This window comes from Ursus maritimus, unplaced genomic scaffold (genome assembly GCF_017311325.1).
Source record: "Ursus maritimus isolate PB19 unplaced genomic scaffold, ASM1731132v1 scaffold_32, whole genome shotgun sequence".
Taxonomy (NCBI): domain Eukaryota; kingdom Metazoa; phylum Chordata; class Mammalia; order Carnivora; family Ursidae; genus Ursus; species Ursus maritimus.
The window spans coordinates 18234065-18254586 of record NW_024425786.1 but is presented as its reverse complement, the minus strand read 5'-3'; the positions used below and the strand labels follow the sequence as shown (position 1 = coordinate 18254586).

General features: G+C 40.8%; 1 protein-coding gene across 1 annotated transcript in view; it reads right to left on the bottom strand.

Moving 5' to 3' along the window:
• Positions 1-20522, bottom strand: part of CLIC4 (chloride intracellular channel 4) — a 70876-nt gene that overhangs the window by 25589 nt on the left and 24765 nt on the right. Inside the window, exon 2 of the mRNA XM_040619001.1 lies at positions 9298-9407. Coding sequence (XP_040474935.1) covers positions 9298-9407 — 110 coding nt within the window. The remainder of the gene's footprint in view (positions 1-9297; positions 9408-20522) is intronic.

Below are 20522 nucleotides of genomic sequence, written 5' to 3'. Positions count from 1 at the left end.
GGGGGGGGGGGTCTAGGGTCTAGGGGACCCTTTCACCAGGTGGTTCATAAGGTCAAAATCATTCTCATAATACTAAGACATCATTTACTTTTTCCACCCTTCCTCTCTCTCATGCCTGTATAGTCGAGTTTTCCGTAGGCTACTTGCGTGTTATCACAAAGTATATATATATATATATATATATGGAAACAGACAGGAGAATCCGTCTTCTATTAAGGCAGACATAAGAGATGTACCAAAATGTAAAACAATGCCACTCTCCCAACTAATTTTGTTTTGGAAAACATAGTTTTAATTAAAAACATATTTCGTGATAACAAATAATAAGTTCACGATTGTTCTAACGAGTAAATATGTTTTAAATTTCTCATAGATATGACCCACATAACTGAAAGCTCTTTGAAGTCCTCAATAATTTAAAAGTATAAAGGAGTTCTGAGACCAAAACGTTCACTTAACAGGAAACTTGAGGAGATGCAGAACAAAGGTAAATGATACCTCAAGGAAGCCATCGGCCAAATACAGAATTCGGGACACTCTACAGTTCAACAGAATGGATTTCTACGAGTTAATGGCATGAGGGGAAAAAGCCACAAGTGGTGGCTGGAAGGGACTGTTATAGATTAAGAAAAATTTAAGAGACATTGGGGCACCTGAGCCTCAGTGGGTTAAGCATCTGCCTCAGGTCATGATCCCAGGGTCCTGGGATCGAGCCCCAGATCGGGGTCCCTGCTTAGCAGGAAGCTGCTTCTCCCTCTCCTGCTCCTCCCCCTGCTTGTGCTCTCTCTCTCTCTCTCCGTGTCAAATAAATAAATAAAATCTTAAAAAAAAGAGAGAGAGAGAGATGTAACAATCAGACATAACCAGTAAAATCTGTTTCGATCCCGATATGAACAGATCAGTCAAAGAAAAAAAGGTATTTTGGAGATAACTGGGGAGATCAGATCATATGCTGGAGATTAGACATGATAATGGCAGCGTGGTTGGGTAAGAAAATGTAATTATTTGGAGATGTACAGTGAAGTATGGAGGATTGAAATGACAGGATTCCCAGGATTTGCTTTAAAACAGAACGGGGGGGAAAAGAAAAAGAAGAAAAGGGACAAAGCAAATGGGTAAAATCTCAATAACTGAGTTGAATTTAGGGGGAAGTTTATTCTATTCTTGTGTATGTGTTTGAAAACTTTCATAATTAAAAAGATACACTTAAAAAGCTTAAAACAAAAAAAGCACTATAAAACTGCTTCAAAGAACTTTCCCCCCACCCATTATTACAGCCCTTCCTTCCTTCTCTAACACAAATGCACAGAATTTGGACAAAGCATATCTCTAAGTGTCTCAGGAAGGTGAAATACTTTGTCATTGAAAAGAATTTTTAAAATAGAGTGTACCTCAAAATCTCTACTCATCCCAGCTTATCAATTTTCCTTGGTCTTATACGTATTCCTTCACTGTCCCTCTCCCTTTTTTTTCTCCCTCCACCCATTCAGGTTTGGAAAGTGCTTCATCTATGACTACATTCCAAAAATACAAAGACTTATTAATTATCCGATCAGTCCACATTTTCTAGCTCAGAGCCCCCTACCAAGCTCTAGAGCCCATCCCCTCCCAAGCCAAAGAAAAATAAGACACGTTTTCTAGCAACTTGTAGAAGAACTGAAGCTCTAACAGGGGACTTTTAAAAGTCAAAATCTGACTTGATGTTCAATTCTGATTCCTTTCCTGAGTATACTTTGGTCTGAGAAGGTAAAGTTGAGCACAAAATGATGGGAATACATGAAAGCTGAGTAAGTCTTCCAGATCCACGTTTATTTAAACAGTGACGTATGCCATGAGACTCGTGGAACTCATGTAAGTACTCGAATCCAGGTCAGAACTAGTCTGTTTCTGGGTTTCATTTCCTTGGTTTGTCTGGCTAGTCCTTTTTACTTCTCACCCTGACCACCCGTTCCTTGATCACTAGCAAGTCCAACAGGCCCCAGACAGCACCATCTTTGGTCTTCAAGTCCCCCTCACGTTCCCACTCACAGCTCACAGATGTTCCCAGTTATGCTTTATTTCCTCCTCAACACATGAAGACCTGGACCAAGGGTCCAGAAACCTTAACAGTTCAGAGTGTATAAATTTATTTTCAAATCTTAACATTTTAAAGTTAAGGGGGGCCACCTGGGTGGCTCAGTTGGTTAAGCATCCAACTCTTGGTTTCAGCTCTGATCATGACTCAGGGTCATGGGATGGAACCTCGCATTGGGCTCCGAGCTCAGCGGGGAGTCTGCTGGAGATTCTCTCTCTCTCTGTCCCTCGCCCGTCACTGCTCACCCTCTTTAATGAATAAATAAATCTTAAAAAAAAAAAAAAAGACTTTTCTCATTCCAAAGTTAGAAAACATATCCATCAACATTTTTATGACTAACAGTCCATTAATGCCTAAATGTAAGGTAATAACATGCATCTGTATGTTTTACAAATAATTTTTTCATGAACAAGGTAGAGTTAGATAAAGGGAAAGAAAGGGATAGATGCTTTACAATAACCCATTGCGGGGAGGGCAGCAAAATAAGTAACAGCTATTCTATAATAAATTATGACGGCTTTTAGCTCTCCAAATAAAAGTATTTATTAGGGGAGGGATAAAATTGGCATGGGAGAGAAGAAAGAGCCAAAGACTGAATAAAAATGACCTGGTTAAAGTCCCAAATTGCATAGTTCTGCCATCTACCAGCTACGTGACAAAGGAAATCAAAACCTCTTTGGATTTCCTGCTCTGTACTCCAATATAAGACCCACTTTGCCTGTGAAGGTCAAATCAAATAAGGCTTGTGAACATGAGCTAAACCAAAGTATGCAAATGAGATCCATGCCTGCTTTCAGTATCACATTAACATAGCATTAGGCAGGAGATGGGGCTGGCAGTTTTAAACTCTACTTAGAGTCTGATGGTTCAAAACTGGTTATCTAGCATTAACTGACTGTAATAAGAAATCTGATTAATAGAGACCTGTAAGTTGGACGCCTGGGTGGCTCAGTCGGTTAAGCATCTGCCTTCAGCTCGGGTCATGATCTCGGAGTTCCAGGATCGAGTCCCACATTGGGCTCTCTGCTCAGCGGGGAGTCTGCTTCTCCCTCTGTCCCTCCCCCCTTTTGTGCTTTCTCTTTCTCTCTCTCTCAAATAAATAAATAAATAAATAAAATCATTTAAAAAAAAATAGAGTCTTGTAAGTAAAAGTGAAACCAACCATATGATTACCAATTTTCTACTAATATCAGTGACTAGTGAATAGTCCACCGTTTCTGCAGAAAAGGTATATTGATTTAAAAAAAAAAAAAAAAGGCAATGAAACTATTTTCTAGGATTAAGTGTTGAGATGAAGGGCAACCATGTTGGGTCCTTACTCCAAGTGAAAGTAGATCCCAGAAGAAACCTGGAGGCGTCTGAATGGAGTAGCAGACTTCAAAATAAATGTTCAAGTTGCCAACACCGAGGTGACTTAGAAGCTGTATCGAGTCATGAGCCGAGCAGAATCTCACCTGGCACTCCCAAGGCCTCGGGTGTTTTGTTTGACCCACAAAGGCTCATTTTACAGACGCGGCACAGAAACTTAACATTTCACAAAGCACAGTATGACAGAAATGAAACTGAACGGATAGGCAATGGCTAAAAATTTCAGGAGATCTTTGGTTTGTTTCATAAAATCCCTTCATTCAAACTCATTCCCTTAAGTGACATCTAGAAAAAGCAAAGTGCATATAATTCATGCTATGAGAGAAGAGCGCAAACACTCTTCAAGGTTTGGGAGTTTTCTTATTTTTAATGTTACTTATTTGAGGAGTCTTTTTTTTTTTTTTTTTGTCAGAGTAGATGACAAAAATTCTGTTCTCTCCCATTTTGCTTCTGGTTGAAGAAAAGGAAATAAAGAGAAACAAACCAATATAAGAGACAGAGAGGGAAAGGAGGACTAGGAGGAACCCCATGGGACCTAATACTTTAAGCAACTTAAGTGGCTTAACTTCAATTAAAGTTTAATTCAGTACAGTTGCAACAATTGGCGAACACTGCACAGGTGGCCCGGCTCCAGCTGCTTCTTATAAAATGAGTACAGTACAGCCGCAGGACACAGGAGCCGGTTCTTAAAGATGACCTATTTTGTAACTAGCTGACTCCACTAAACAGAGGGGGAAAATACTAAGTATGTAGAAAATATATAAAATATATAAATATTTTTTTAAAAGATTTTGAGAGAGAGAGAAAGAGAGCGCATGCGGGTATACACCCCCCCCCATACACACACGGTGTGGGGGGAGAGGGCGGGGGGGTGGGAACGGGTGAGAGAATCTTGAGTCCACTGAGCGTGGAGCCAGTCTCAACACTGAGATCATGAACTGGGCTGAAACTAAGAGATGCTTAACCAACTGAGCCACCCAGGCACCCCTAGAACTTCTATTTTTAATTGAGTTTTTTTGAAGGTACTGATTTTCAAGGCATAAAATTCATCCACACAAATCAAGAAAACATGGCAAGTATGAAAAAAAAGTTAACACCAAAAATCCTTGGTTTCAGAATACTGTGCTCCTATTAATTATTCTTCACTAGGTTTGCCATATTCTGACTAAAGTCACCAGTGGAATGAATGAATCATGGATTCACTAAAACATACACACCAAGGGCCTAGTTACGGAGCATCGGTCTATGTGTTCCAATTCAACCAAAGGATTTTACTTTGATGACATGGTATACTGCCAAATCTTTTGTCTACTTTAATGTCAATTTGCTGAGCAATCATGTCAAAACAGCACCCACCAAAAGGTTTCAAATACAGCTTCTAGAATTCTTAAGAGATTTTCTTAACACAGTTTGGAGAGTTTACACTGATAGGTTTAGAAAAAGATTCACCAATAATCTGTTCTAATTCAGCTCTTAGTGACCTCAACAGGATGTATTATCTTTGAAATCATTTTGAAAAAGACCATAAAGACATTGCAGTGAAGCGTGCTCTCTCTCTCTCTGTATGACTGTCCATGTCTGTTTGTCTCACTCCGTGTTTCTGTCCCGTCACCCTCAAAACAGATACAGGGGGCATCCACATGATTCAGAATGCGTTTACGAGACACCTATCTTGATCTGCAGGGGTAACAAGGGCTTCATGCAGCTCAAGTCAACCTCACGAAGGGAAAGCGGGGAGTCTGTACTCTCCTGACCCGCCAACAGCAGGAAATGGCGGGTCTCTCTACAAGCTGGCCTGTTCCATTCCATTCAGTCTCTCTGTATGTGTCCTTCACACCACTGTCACCACCTGGAAATCAAACTGGCCTCTCGGCTTGCTGAAGACTGTTTGCAGAAGGATGGAACCACAGAGACATAAGAAAACAAACTACCTGAAGGATCTATTCAGAAATCAGATTTTGTTCTGAGTTTATAAATGACTTTCAAGATACGCAGAACTATCAGTTTTATGGCTCTGTGTTAAATCGTTACAAAATTATTAATGTTTAAACTATCATAATAAGTTTCTAAAACTTTACGCTATTATTACGGCAATTAACAAGGGAGCCTTACACAATACATTACAAATGGTATGTGACGAGGCAGGAAACCATTTGTGACAATGCAAACCATTAGAAAGTTTCAGTGTTTAAGGAGGAAATGGGAAAATGGAAGCATACATTTCTCAGATTTTTTAAAAGCAGTCTTCTCCAATGTATTTATTTTCTCAGAGAATATCACAGAGGAGGGATTTTATTCACTGGGAATACAGCAGATATCACTGCTTTTATAATAAAAAGCTAATTTCTTAAAGTTATCATTTCCACTCTCATTTCTCAAAACTAGAAACGCTTACCTAACAAGTATGTGACACTCAGCTTTACCCACGTCAGCGTCTCAGGTGTGTGTGTATGTGTGAGACAAACAGAGACAAAGAGAGAGATGGGGGGGGACACTATTGTTGTCACTGTTTCTTCTTTCTTCCCTTTGCCTGCCTCTCAGGCTTACCTGTGCTCTAAAGATGCTGACCACTGATTTAAAAATTTCTGGGCATAATAAAGGTAGCAGAAATCTTCAAAGATTTTCATCTTCCTGTCAGCCAGGAAGTATGATATAAAACAATGAATTCTATTCAACGACAGGTCTGAAAATGGTTTGATGAGTAGTAAAAAGTACCCGAACAGTGGTCAGCACAAAGGAGACACTGAAGAAGAAGAAATGTTAATGTTTTCCTTCCTTTTTCCTGACTTTAAAAAGGAGTAACTGACCTCCTCCAAAGATGAGGCGTCTTGCCCAATGTCCTAGGGAAACCAGTGACAGGGCTCTTTCCACACAGAACCAGGTCTCTATCCCTAATCCACTGCTCCCCATTTGATGACATGTGATAACATCTTTCCTTTTTTTTTTTTAATATTTTTTTATTATATTATGTTAGTCACCATACAGTACATCCCTAGTTTTTGATGTAGAGTTCCATGACTCATTGTTTGCGTATAACACCCAGTGCACCACGCAATACGTGCCCTCCTTAATACCTATCCCCAGCCTATCCCATTCCCCCGCCCCCTCCCCTCTGACGCCCTCAGTTTGTTTGTTTCCCAGAGTCCATAGTCTCTCATGGTTCATTCCCCCTTCTGTTTACCCCCCCTTCTTCCCTTTCTTCTCCTACCGATCTTCCTACTTCTTATGTTCCATAAATGAGTGAAACCATATGACATCTTTCAATATGCCCCGAAAGTTTAATATTTTCATTTATATTCAGCTGAAGATTTTGCTTAAACGGTGGTTGATGTAAGTCTAAATTCCTTCTGAAGGCTGGGCACTTTTTTTTTTTTAATCTGCAAGTTCTGTAATACAATTGCAGCCTCAACAGAAAATGAGGTTTAGAGATGACTCCCACTAAAGCATTAAGGCAGCACTGGCAGGCAGGCAGTGGGAGATCGTTCCAAGCCTCCCAGGGGCACACGAATACCACCAGCATAGTCATTAACACCAACTGAGATTCAAAGAGAACGTGTCACATGGTGCCAGAACTGGAAAGCAGCTTGTTCTTATGGATGAAATGTCATGTAACAATAATTTTCTCAGAGCACAGAGTGGGCCTCTAAATAGCTTGCAATAGAGTCTTATCGCTCTCCTCCGGCTGGTTCTGCGATCGGTCCTCTTCAGCAAAGAACTAGCAATTAGCAGGAAAAGCAAGAAATAAGCACTAGAGGCATTTTCTCCCCCCCCAGTTTTATAAAAGCAGTCATATCTAAAGTTTTAAAGTTAAGATTATGAAAGGTACTTCTTACTATGGAGTGTTTAACTCATCTGTGACTTTATCTTATAATGGTTTTTTGAGCCCATGTTCACTCTCTTGAAATCTGACTCAAGACTGTAAGTGTGTAAATTCATAGGTCCGGAAGGATAAAGACCAAACCTAAATGCAGTGGTACCTGTGAGGGGGAAGCTGATGACCAGGGGCTGGGGGTGAAGAGGATTCATTATCCTGTCCAACTTCTATACTTTTAACGGCCCTTGAGAAGCAGGTTTTCAATGTACCACAGACCTAAGATTTCTAAAGGAAACTAATATGGCTTCCTACTTTAAGTGCTCTCTGTTGATTTTACAAAAAGCCCTAGAAAATAGACACCTTCTCTGGATGGTAATACTGACTGATTAGGAAGCCCTGAATCTTTCATCCTACTTCCCAGGTGTCACTTTGCACATGGAGGCTATACTCCTCTTAAACATATACGAGTCCTCAAACATCAACCAACATACAGAACTCACGTCATCAGGAGTTTGTACAGGAAAAGTGAAACAGCCACTGTGAGTTCACTTCCTTCCCTGAACCAGACTCCCCTCGTTTATGGCGCCATCACTGGTATGGGCCACAATCAAGCACTGTGTCGAGCTCCTCAAAGAAGGCTTTCTCGAAGCGTGGCAGTCAACTCACTTGCTCCAAGCCAAAAATGGAATAGGAGAAATCCATGTATTTTAAGACACAGTCAGGGTGTGCCTGGTAGCATGGTCTATTTTTAGAAGTTACATTGAGAAACTTCCTTTTTGAGTGCGTGTAGGGAAAAAAACAGTAATAGAGGGATAACTACTTGAATTATTTCATTCTTACAGCAGCTCTGTCCAAAATGAGGTAGGTCTATCTTTGAAAGAGCCTGCAGTTTGAACTCTCAGGCGGACCTCTGCTTTCATATACAGAACTGAAGGGGGTCCCGGAAGAATCATGGCTTATTTTCAATACACAAATCTTAGGTCTCCAAAATCTCAAGTAAGTGCACTAGCAGTTAAGGAAAGAATCAAGTCGAAAGAACCGGCAGAACCAGGGAACGCCTGCCGAGAACTGGGAACGGGATGACAGCTCCCAGATAACTCTCTCTCGGCGACGCCCGGAGGAATAACATGCAAGAATTCCGCCACCCATCATGTGACAGCCCGTCCACAGTTTTTCCTGGACACTGGTCGTGACTGATATGCTTTAAAAAAAAAAAAAAGCAACAAACGATGTTGTTGCCTTAGTCTCAAGAGGTGATACATTTCCATGTTCAATGCTAGATTTTCTATTAGTATAACTGCTCTTAACCCTTAAGTCTCTTCTTCTCCCCTAAGTATGAATGTTCTTCACCTCAAACCTGTTTGCTAAGGAAGAACCAAAGCTCCGGAGTAAAAGGAGCTCACTATTTATCAGGGCTCTTCTCAGCCCTCTCCACTGCGGTCTACAAAGAGAAAGTCAGAAACAGTTTTTAACTAGCAAGAACAATCACAGGGCCATGCGTAATCACTCTTCTTTTACAATTATATTTAATGAAATACGGTTAAAATCATATTACAGAAAACTCCTATTATTCCCTGAAAAGTACAGTAAATGAAACAGACCACAGTAGTATTCATCCTCCTAAAATCCCACCCTTATCTTTAAGAATCCAGATTATATACACCACGTGTTTAGTACATTTTAAACCAAGAAGTGGTCTGCTTAGAAAGCTCTTCATAGCTCCACGTTTACACTGGAAAGTCAAAAATTTCCCTGCATTTACACTAAAATTTAGTTCCCGGTGCTGCTCTTGAAATTAAAAGTAAACATACAGTAAGTTCTTCAAAATACTGAGTGGCCAGCAAATGCAATTTACTGACATTGTGAATTATCCATAACACTTTTACAAGTTAAATTTGTCCACAAATCAGCTGAACTTTAACAAATAGATTTATTTCCTTTAGAGAACATATGCATGCAAAGTGAGGAATGGGGAGAGAATCAAACAAAACAGTATATACTCAACTTCAGTTAATTTCAAATGGCAACAACAAAGTCTTACCTCTTCAGGTCCACCGTTGTGACACTAAATACAACTCCTTTGAGCCAAAGAATCATGAAGAGCCTCTGGGAAAAGGGGCAGTTTCCTATGCTTTCACCATCACTGCCAGCCTGGGAAAGAGAAATCAACGTGGAAGAACAGGGTCAAAGGGATGATACTTAAAATGACACACCTTTTTCTGACTTACAATCAAGGATTTGAGAAAACAGGCAAAGTTGCATTGTAGAAGGAAGGGTGGAAACTCAGGTCTCTTATTCTGCTCTTTCGTTCGCCCCCCTCTCTTCTTTAAAAAAGCCAGTCTACTACAGCACTGTCCTAGAGAACTTTCTGCAATGGTAGAAATGATCTGTATTACCACTGTCCAAATACAGTAGTCATTTGTGACATATGGCTAATGAGTGCTTAAAATGTGGTGAGTTCCACTGAATTTATTTGCTTTTAATTAATTTTATGAAATGTTAAGCCATTTCTTGTTCTATGAGACAGTATTCTTTAAAAAGCAACATAAAGGGGGAAACTTGCAGGTGTGTTATCCAAAGAGTTAAATAATCACCAACCTCCACCCATTTAAAAAAATATTCATTATGAAAATCCCATACCCTGTTTTACACATTCCTTCAAGGAGCAAGAAAATAACCAGACATCTTTGTAAAAAGCTATCTGTAATCCTACTTAATGTGAACGGAACAGCTGACGACTTCCCCAAGCTCAATGACGAGGTAAAATTTTCCTAAAAATCAGGGTGGGACAGAGCCCCCAGTTTACAAAGGAGGGACGGGGGAAGCAGGGAACAGGAGTGGGGGAAAGAAAGCCAGCATGCTGGAAGAGAACATTCTGACACTTGCTAGGGAGCAACACAGCCCTCTTCACCACAAAGTCTGTGCAGAAAGCCAGAAATAACTTTCAACAGCTCATTCAGCGACGCATGGCTCAAGTTCTGTTTATTATCCTGAAGTAACTCTCAAACTATTCAGAAGCCATTTCAGTAAGATGCTACATTAGTAAAGTTACTAATTCCTAAACTAATGGGGAAATAGGGTGGAGTAAAAAATAAGTAAGTAAAAGCAGTTACCTGATTACATAACACAACTAACAAAATACATGGGCATAAAAGGAGGATCCCAGAATCCTACTCTAATCAGATAGCACGAAGACAGTTACAACTGAACTCGTTTTTTTAATTATTCTTTATCAGAAACGAAACACACACAGAATTGCGGCCACTGTGAATCATATTAATTTCTAGCACTCCAACCCGCACGAAACTTGACTTGCTAAAGGTCTCGTTCTTATACTTTAATGTGATTTAGAATAATCTAAATAAACATTTTAAAGGAGGATTTCCGGGCTTTATATCCAGAGATTCTGATTCAGAAGAATTCCTGGGTGGGGCCCAGGAATCCTCATTTTGTTACAGGCACCCAGGGAGATCACAAAGCAGAACATCTGCCCAAGACACGGAGAGGCAATGGCGCGGGAAGGTCAGGAAGATACTCCTCCTTCAAAGTACAAGGCAGTTCACAGTACTAAGTCACCCTACGATACTAGGTAACAAGCTGGTGCTCAAAGTCGCTGTTTTGAAGATGCCGGCCATCCCAACACCTATAGAACACTGATAACATACAAGTGAGTTTATCACAGATAATAAGTTAAGATATCATCTTTCTATATAGCTTGCTAATATTTTTACACAAGGTTGCGCCTTCGAGACTCAAATCTTACTATCGTTCTTGTTTTGTTTTCCCCTCCCAGTATTAACGTGCTTAGCAGCAGAAGTGTAATGACAAGAAAACGTATACCAAATTTCAGACTTACTGAAAAAGCAGTAAAGTTTGGTAGACAAAGAACAAGTCTGACTCCCTCTGTCCTACCCCATTTGTTTAATCTATAAAAGGAACCATCATTCCCTAAGATGCCTGTCATAGCAGCGTTAAAATAATTATACTGGTAAAGAATTTGTAATAAAGATGTGACATATAGGCTCTTGGAAAGACATTAAACCTAAGGCAAGCTTGGAGATAAACAGCACTGGCTACAGATCAAACATACCACAGCACAATTTCCTACGATGGTCTGCAGGGCACATTCTAGAGTCCCCGAAAGAAGACCCTCGGGACACGGACGCTGCATGAAGACCTAGCCAGGATGCAAAGGCCCCCTTTCCTTATAGTTTTCAAGCAAATTGTACCAATGTACTCTCGCCGGCACATCTGAAGCTTTCACACATCTCATACTCCTTTTAAAACTGTTCTTTTATGCACACACAAATAAAAGATGCGTCATCTTCAGGACAGATCTGAAAAACGGCTATCTGAATTAACTACTCCCAAAACTCATGACAATTCAAATAAGAAACCTTGCCAAGTACAAGTTTTTCTGAACTTTTAATAACATGAGAAGATTGGGAGCTAATAACCAGATCATGTTTTTTTTTTTTATTTTATTTATTTATTCGACAGAGATAGAGATAGCCAGAGAGAGAGGGAACACAAGCAGGGGGAGTGGGAGAGGAAGAAGCAGGCTCATAGCGGAAGAGCCTGATGTGGGGCTCGATCCCATAACGCCAGGATCATGCCCTGAGCGGAAGGCAGACGCTTAACCGCTGTGCCACCCAGGCGCCCCCAGATCATGTTTTCATCGAGTGTAGTGAAACTGGAAAAATTCTGATCTCTAGAGTCCTAAGTCAGAAACTTCCTCCTTTAATGCGTGTCATAATAATCAAGTTCCATTTCAACACTTGAATGAAATTCCATTCAGGGTAAAAGATCAAAAGCATGCTCTTCAATATGAACTACACTGAACATAACCTACTGGTACAATCGACTGGGGAGAATGTTATGGTAGAGTGGAAAGCATTATACACTGAAAATCAGGATACCTTTATTCTATACCCAGTTTTTTATTATAACAAAAATTAACACATGGGTATATCCAACAATAGCATCTAAGAAAAGTATACCTTTGAAAAAAAGAACTTTGTTTTTTACTGCTTCTAACAGTACACTCGTTATTTTTAAAAACTGAAACCCTGCAGAAGGTCAGAGTTCCCCTACCTTTGAACCATTCACCAGTTGCTTAATCTTCTAGATTTTTATTTTCTGTATACATACTACCTTTCTCTTTTAAAAATCTGATCACGCTATATACAACTTCTTTATGATCTACGTTACTTTATTCCCAATTAACCCCCGAGAGGCTGTAATGCGCCCACCAGAATGGTGTCCGAGAGGGCCAAGGAGGGAGGCAGGGCTTTCAACCCTGCCAGCCAGTAAAAGGAAGCCGTATTCCTCCTGCTCGGGTAGGGGTCAGAGGAGGCCCAGTGTACAGTGGTCAGGACATTAACGATCAACCAGAGGTAATGAGACCACCTCACCCGGGGTGTCAGGGGAGACTACACAGGGAACTGGAACCCCCGCCCCTGCCTAGCAGAAATGAGGAGCTGCCCCAGGGGTATCACTGGAGGGCCCCGTAGATATTCATTCTCTATCTGGCTGTAACAAGGCAGGGTCATTGCCCTTCTCCCCTCCCACCCTCCTCCAGCGCAGTGTCAGAGAAATCTTATTTGAGTGTTAGAGAGGTTTAAACAAGATCCAGACGCTCAACGTAATAGGATAATAGCAAAGTTTCGATCAAAACTCACTTGTCATACTAAGAACCAAATCAAGCTGAATGAAAAAAGTCCATCAATAATGTCGCCATCAGGATGACAGAGACGTTAGAATTTGCTGACAAAGATTTTAAAGCAGCCATGATAAAAGTGCCTCAACAAGCAATTATGAACAGCTTGAAACAAGTGAAAACATAGAAAGCCTCAGCAAAGAAACAGAAGATGTAAAGAAGAACCAGAAGGAAATTTTATAACTAAAACAAACAAACAAACAAACAAAAAAGACTTCAAAGGATGCATCAGTTCAACAGCCAAACAGCCAAATGGAAGGGACAGAGGAAAGAATCACTGAACTGGAAGATAGAATAAGAGAAAAAGTAGACTGAAAATATCACACTTCTTGGGACGCCTGGGTGGCTCAGTCAGTTGAGTGGCTACCTTCAGCTCAGCTCGTGATCCCAGGATCCTGGGATCGAGCCCCGCATCGGGTTCCCTGCTCTGCAGGGAGTCAGCTTGTCCCTCTCCCTCTGTCCTGCTTGTGCTCTCTGTCTCTCTAAAAAAAAAAAAACTTTAAAAAAATCATACTTCCTTTATATTTCCATATTTTGATGTCATCCATCTAACAGTTATTTTTGAAGACTTTATTTATGCTATTCATCCAACAATTTCATACGTATAAATTTATTCTGTAGAAACACTGATACAGATGCCCGAAGACACGAGTAAGAGACAGGAACACTGAAGCACCATTTGTAACGGCAAACCACTGGAGACCACCCAATGCCGTTCAATAAAGGATCTGTTCATTATAGACCACGGCCAGAGGGTGGAAGTCTGGGCTAACCATGTGGCCTTTGCTGGCATGGGTAGGAGGACAGTCACCGTTTTTCCCTGTGGTGTCTGAAGCAGAGCAGCTATTGCCTGAGTCTTCTGTCGTAAGCCTAGGCTGCCCCTTTCCTGGTCCTCTGGCTAGAGAGAGTGGGCTTCTCTTAGAACGTTGTCTGCACCTGTGTTCCCGGCTGCCAGCAACTCTAGCTCTGAGTCTGGGATAGATCCAGGCAAAAAAAGAAAAACAAACAAACACCACCACCACAAGAAACGCATCTACTCTGCCTTCCCAGAAGCAGATGTCTCTCAGAAGTATTAAATTTAGAAAGTAAAATTAAGAATGTAGAAAACATGGTATACCTATACAGTGGAACAGCATTCAATAATACAAAGCAATGAAGTATTTTGATACACGCTAGAAGTTGGATGACCCTCGAACAATTATGCTAAATGAAAGGAGCCAGTCACTAAAAAACACACAGTATATGATTCCATCCACATGAAATGTCCAAAACAGGCATACCCATAGAGACAGAAAGTGGATGAGTAGTCACCTACCTAGGGCTTTCATGGGGCAGGAAGGAAAGAAGGGTTGGGGAATGACTGCTAACGAGTACAGGGAATTTTTCTGGAGTGCTAAAAACGTTCTAAAACTGGACTGTGGTGATGGCTGCACGACTCTGTGAATATACTAAACACCACCGAATTGTACACTTCAAATAGACGTATTATATGATATATGAATTATATCTCAATAAAGCTGTTTTAAATATATAAGCACAAATTACAAGTATAAATATACACATACTAGATGAGATTTTAACTTGGAAAACATAGTTCTAATATTATGATTTCATATTCTACAAAAAACATACATGCCCATAATGTTTTCCCAAAAATTAGAAAACCCAAATAAAGCAAAAACGAAGAATCCCACTGACACAGAAATAACCACCCATTTCCAGATAAAGATGAATCTTCACATTCATTTAGGTTTTGTGCTTATAAAAGGGGTAGTTTTGTTTAACTTGCTATCTGGGGTTTCTCTTACAGACTCACTGCTCCTCACCCTTCTCCCTCTAGGCCTCCGCTGTAATTCCTGAATTGCCTAATACCAGTATTTAATCAGAAACTGCCAGATTAACTCCTACATTGCTGAACAGGGGTCAGTGGTAGATGCCATAAATATTTTAATGTTTTACTAATTCAAGGTTAAGGAATGGCTCACTTAGAAAACCCAGTTTAATCAGTTGCTAGAATAGTCATTTTAAAACACCCAAGAAGGTGAGCTTGAACTTCGTTCCTCTCTATTTCTTTGTGTTTAAGGGATTGGGGGTGGGGGTGACAGTGACTAGGGTAAGAAAGCCGAGCCTGGGATCGGAAGGTAAAAATGTGCTCCTGACACTCGACGCATTTTCCAGGGAATGCATACACAACATGCTGCCAGAAGAATAAACTTAAAAAAAACTTTAAGGCTTCGTTTTACCTTTAGTGTGGATTCTATCTAACTTAGCTGTCTGAATACACAAAATGGCTTGCTTAGACTTCGATTAACGTAAAAGTCTCAAAAGAACATGATAAATGGGCAAAGTCACCTGGTTTCTATTATTCATTTCTTCAGAGTTTTTCCTAACCACATGCCAGAACCAAGCTTGAGAGTCCTAAGGCTTCACAAGCTATCGTCCTTCTACGGGGCCTGCAGAGCATGAAGGGAACAAGGTTTAGAACCCGACATATACGGATTTGAATCCTGCCTCACTACTTACTACATGTGTAATCTTTATTTTTTTTAATGATTTTATTATTTTTTTTTATTTATTTATTTGACAGAGAGAGAGACAGCCAGCGAGAGAGGGAACACAAGCAGGGGGAGTGCGAGAGGAAGAAGCAGGCTCATAGCGGAGGAGCCTGATGTGGGGCTCGATCCCAGAACGCCAGGATTACGCCCTGAGCCGAAGGCAGACGATTAACGACTGAGCCACCCAGGCGTCCCTAGATGTGTAATCTTTAGTAAGTTACTTACCATCTGTGAAACTTGACTTCCTACACCACGTTATTAGGGGGTCAAATCAGTTAGGGTAGACACAGTTCCTGGCATATGGTAAGAGTTTCGTACATGTTACTTGACTTTAAAGATGCTTCATGCACAGAACTCAAGGCCTAACAATGGGTTCTTCAGTTCAAGCACTTAGTCATTAGAATCCCTACTTATTCTTCCCGAAAATAAGAAAGAGGAAAGAACTGCGGAACTAATGATGTAAAACAAAAGTCACAGGGGCACCTGGGGGGCTCAGTAGGTTAAGCGTCTGTCTTTTCAGCTCAGGTGACCATCCCAGGGTCCTGGGACCGAGCCCCATATTAGGCTCCCTGCTCAGCGGAGAGTCTGCTTCTTTCTCTGCCTCTGTGTGCTCTCTCCCTCTCTCAAATAAATACATAAATAATCTTTTTTTAAAAAGTCACAGAACAAATACAGAAAAGCTCTGAAGATGACTGACACAGATGTGACAGAAGTCTAGAAGAGCAGGCTTCTCCTATCTCAGGATACATAAAAGTCCACAAGCAGTGTGTTTAAAATGCAGATTACTGGGGCGCCTGGGTGGCTCAGTCAGTCAAACATCTGACACTTGGTTTCGGCTCAGGTCATGATCTCATGCATCATGGGATCAAGCCCCAAGTCGGGCTCCACGCTCAGTGGAGAGTCTGTTCAGGATTCTCTCTCCCTATCCCCCTCCCTACTCCCTCCCCCGGCTCACAGGCACACACTCACTCTCTCTCTCTCTAAAATAAATAAATAAATCTTTAAAAAATAAGATAAAATACAGATTACCAAGCCTCACCTCCAGACATTTGGATTCAGTATGTCTTTGGTGGGATCCAGGAATCTGCAATTTTTAACCAGCACTTCAAGCAATTCTAATTCTGATGCATTTGGGGGACAGACCACATTTTGGTAAATATTGACACAGAGGAAAAACATGCCAAAAAATAAAGACAGGAAAGAAGTTTACTCCACAGTTAGACTTTGAATTCCTCGTGACGCCTTTTGGACTCTGCTCTTTGTAGACCAGGAACCTGGTCACCATTTGTTAGATGCAGTTTTGGTAAATAACAGCCCCCTCTCACACTTTAAAGGAATACTACTCTATCTGTCGTCAAAGGAGGATATATCAAGACTTAAACCAAGCCAATCTAAAAGCCCTTTAAAACCAAGACACTCAAGGGTGCCTGGGCGGCTCAGTTGGTTAAGCCGCTGGCTAAGGGACATACTGATACTTTTGGCTCAGGTCATGATCTAAGGGTCTTCAGACTGAGCCCCATGTTGTGCTCTACGGTTGGTGGGAAGTCTGCCTGTTTCTCTCCTCCCTCTGCTCCTTCCCACCCCCGTCCCGCTTGAATGCCCTCTCCCTCTCTCAAATAAAAACCTAAAAAAAAAAATCTAGACACTCAAATTCAAGAACATTCTTATTTATACAAACTAAGAAGCAGAAGCAAAACAATGGAACAATAACGTTTCTAAGGGCTTATCCTACAGCTAAATATACCGTTAAGGACATCACGGTCACGCAGGGTCCTCCATAGATCAAGTCCTTTATTCTGTGGGACGGTTATATCTGGTTTAGAGGAGCAATTACAAATTTTAATTACTATATTATATTACTAAATGATTTGACTTGTCAGGAGGAAAAAAAAAGAAGAAAAGATTCTTCTGTGATGTTAGGGACATGGACCAATACCTGACTTAAAAAACAGGCTGGGTTTTCCACTTAGAAGCTATAGAACTTTACACTTGGGTAAGTCACTTAATCGTTTTGCCTTTTAGTTTTCTCTTCTGGAAAGCAGGAGAGGAGTTTGGGGCAGCGGGGGATCACAGACTGCTTTACAGAAGCTGGTAACTATAATGTTGTGATACAAGATATATATTCCTACTCTTAGGGAATACAGTGTATACAACTTCAAGAGAAGGAGCAAATAATAAAGCAAATGGGGTAACATGTTAATAGGTAAACTGGGTAAAGGATGGTCTTTGTACTGTTCTTATTCTTGCAACCTGAAAATATAAAATTATTTCCAAATTAGTGGTTTTTAAATTATTCATCTTGTTTCCACTTCTGTACTAATAGTTTCTAACTATAACTCATTTTTACTGTACCATTTACATATTATCTCCAAGGACAGATAAAAATCAATCTTTTTAAATTAAAATTCTTTATTTCTTAATCGTCCATCAACCATGTGAGGACCTACCTACACTAAATACTAGAGATCTAGTGATGATAAGAAAAGACATGGTTCCTACCTTCGTAATTTTATTTTTTTATTTTTTTAAAGATTTTACTTATTTATTTGACAGAGAGAGAGCCAGCGAGAGAGGGAACACAAGCAGGGGGAGTGGGAGAGGAAGAAGCAGGCTCCCAGCGCTCCCAGTAGAGCAGGGAGCCTGATGCGGGGCTCAACCCCAGGACCCTGGGATCACACCCTGAGCCGAAGGCAGACACTTAATGACTGAGCCACCCAGGCGCCCCATGGTTCCTACCTTCATATTACCTAAGTTCTACAAAGTTGAATCTGAATAATGTAAGAATGTGAGAACCCACTAAAAACGCAAATCAGGGGCGCCTGGGTGGCACAGTGGTTAAGCGTCTGCCTTCAGCTCAGGGCGTGATCCCAACGTTCTGGGATCGAGCCCCACATCAGGCTCTTCTGCTATGAGCCTGCTTCTTCCTCTCCCACTCCCCCTGCTTGTGTTCCCTCTCTCGCTGGCCATCTCTGTCTCTGTCAAATAAATAAATAAAATCTTAAAAAAAAAAAAAAACGCAAATCAGTATAGGATACAGGGTAACTCGAAATACATTCCTCACCTGGGGCACCTGGCTGGCTCAGCCGGTGAAACATATGACTCCTGATCTCCGGGTTCTGAGTTCATTGGGTGTAGAGATTACTTGGAAATAAAATCTTAAAAAAAAAGATACATTTCCCAACAACTGAAATAACACTTTGGTGTCATAAACATCCCCCAGTAAATCACGACTTTGTGAGTTTCAGTTTTATGGGCTCGTCACGGCTCCTCCTCTCAGCTGGTAATTCAGCTTTTAACAGACTTGATGTTCTCTTGCTTTAGTCTAAATCACCAAATTGAGGAATCATTCAAAACTATTCAAAAATATGTCTTTTCGCTTTATTTTATTTTCAAATATAAAAAAAGGAGGGAGCAACTAAAAGTATAAGACAAAGTTTATGGTGCTTAACCATATAAAATAACCTTCTAAAATTTATAACTAACGTCGTCAAGACTCAAAGTTACTTGAAGGCTATTGGAGGAAATCACTGAAATATACAATTTAGCCCACCGTCCTAGCTAAATGTCCTGGTTTAGTGATACAGCTCTCTTTTTTAAGCTTCTTCCACCTACAGCTATGGATAATTAAACTATCGAATGTGATTTCATTTGAGTAGTTTCTCAGGCTAGTTCTGTTTCCATTAGTAAATGACCAAATTATGATTCAATTACCTAACAAAGCCGACGGTTTAACTTAAAACAAAAAGAAGCCTGTAAACATGTACAGTAGTCTTTAAAAACGAGGTCTCTGCAAAAGTTCTCACCTCTCCTTTCCCTAGATGACTTCCCCACCCGTGTTCTTGAGGGCCCTGCATCATGATTCCATTATCCCCTCCCATTTGTCGGTACAGCCTGTACAAAACTGCAGATTCCTGGACCCCACCAAAGACATAACTGAATCCAGTATGAACCTGGACACTTTTATGACTCAAATCACATTATCTTCCACAAAAATACCTACTGCTGCACCTGTCCTTCAGGTGAAGCTCAAGCCTCACCTCTAAGAAACCTTTCTAGATCATTCTGGCCCAAACCAGTTACCTGTCCTCTCAACTTCTACTCTGGCTTCTCAGACTCAGATGTCAACACAAATCATCAGAATATCTTGTTAAGATGCAGCTTCTGATTCAGCAGACCTGGGATGGGGCTCAAGATTCTGTATCTTACAAACTTCAAGGAATAGCAAGCCTGTGCCACTTTTTTAACAATTAATATGGAGTTGCCTTGTGATCTCTTAAATCGTTACTGTGTATTACTATTTTACTGTTCATATCCCTGCACTGTATCTCCTGGGCTAGACTGTAACTTCACTGTGATGGCATACATTTTTTTTTTTTTTACCTTCCCATAGGACCTCATCTGCTGCAGATGCCTTACTATTTATCAGCTTTGTACTGATTGCTAAACAATGAAAGCCTCTGAGTTACAAAGAATGTGCTCCAGGTTATCAGTATAGAAAAACAAAAACAAAAACAAAAAACCCTAAGTCAAATCTTCCTGATTAAGGCTTCTCAAAAATTTAAATTAGTTCTCCAAACTTGGAGAACTTGGGACAGAGCTGACAAACCACAGAAGTCACTATTCACAAACTCTGAGAGCTGCCTGCCCGACACCCAGTCTCCACTTTTTATTGCTGATAGAACTCCCATTTTTTGATCAGGCATCTATTTGTCCTTCCCCCAGGGGACACAGGGGATGATGACCCAATCTCAAAGCTAGAAGTAAATGCTGACTGATTCCAAGCCAGTCATGGTAGTTCCATTCCTCTTGCCAGTGAGTAGTGGCAAGACCCAGTGATCCAGTCCTAGTATTCACTCTTAGACAAAGATACCAGACAAGGAAACCCTTGGATGTGAAACCTGTGGCTGCTGTGGCCAACTTGACAGAAGCCAGAGGCTGCAACCAACACCAAAAGACAACAGAGCCAAGAAAATGGAAAGAAGGGAGCCAGAC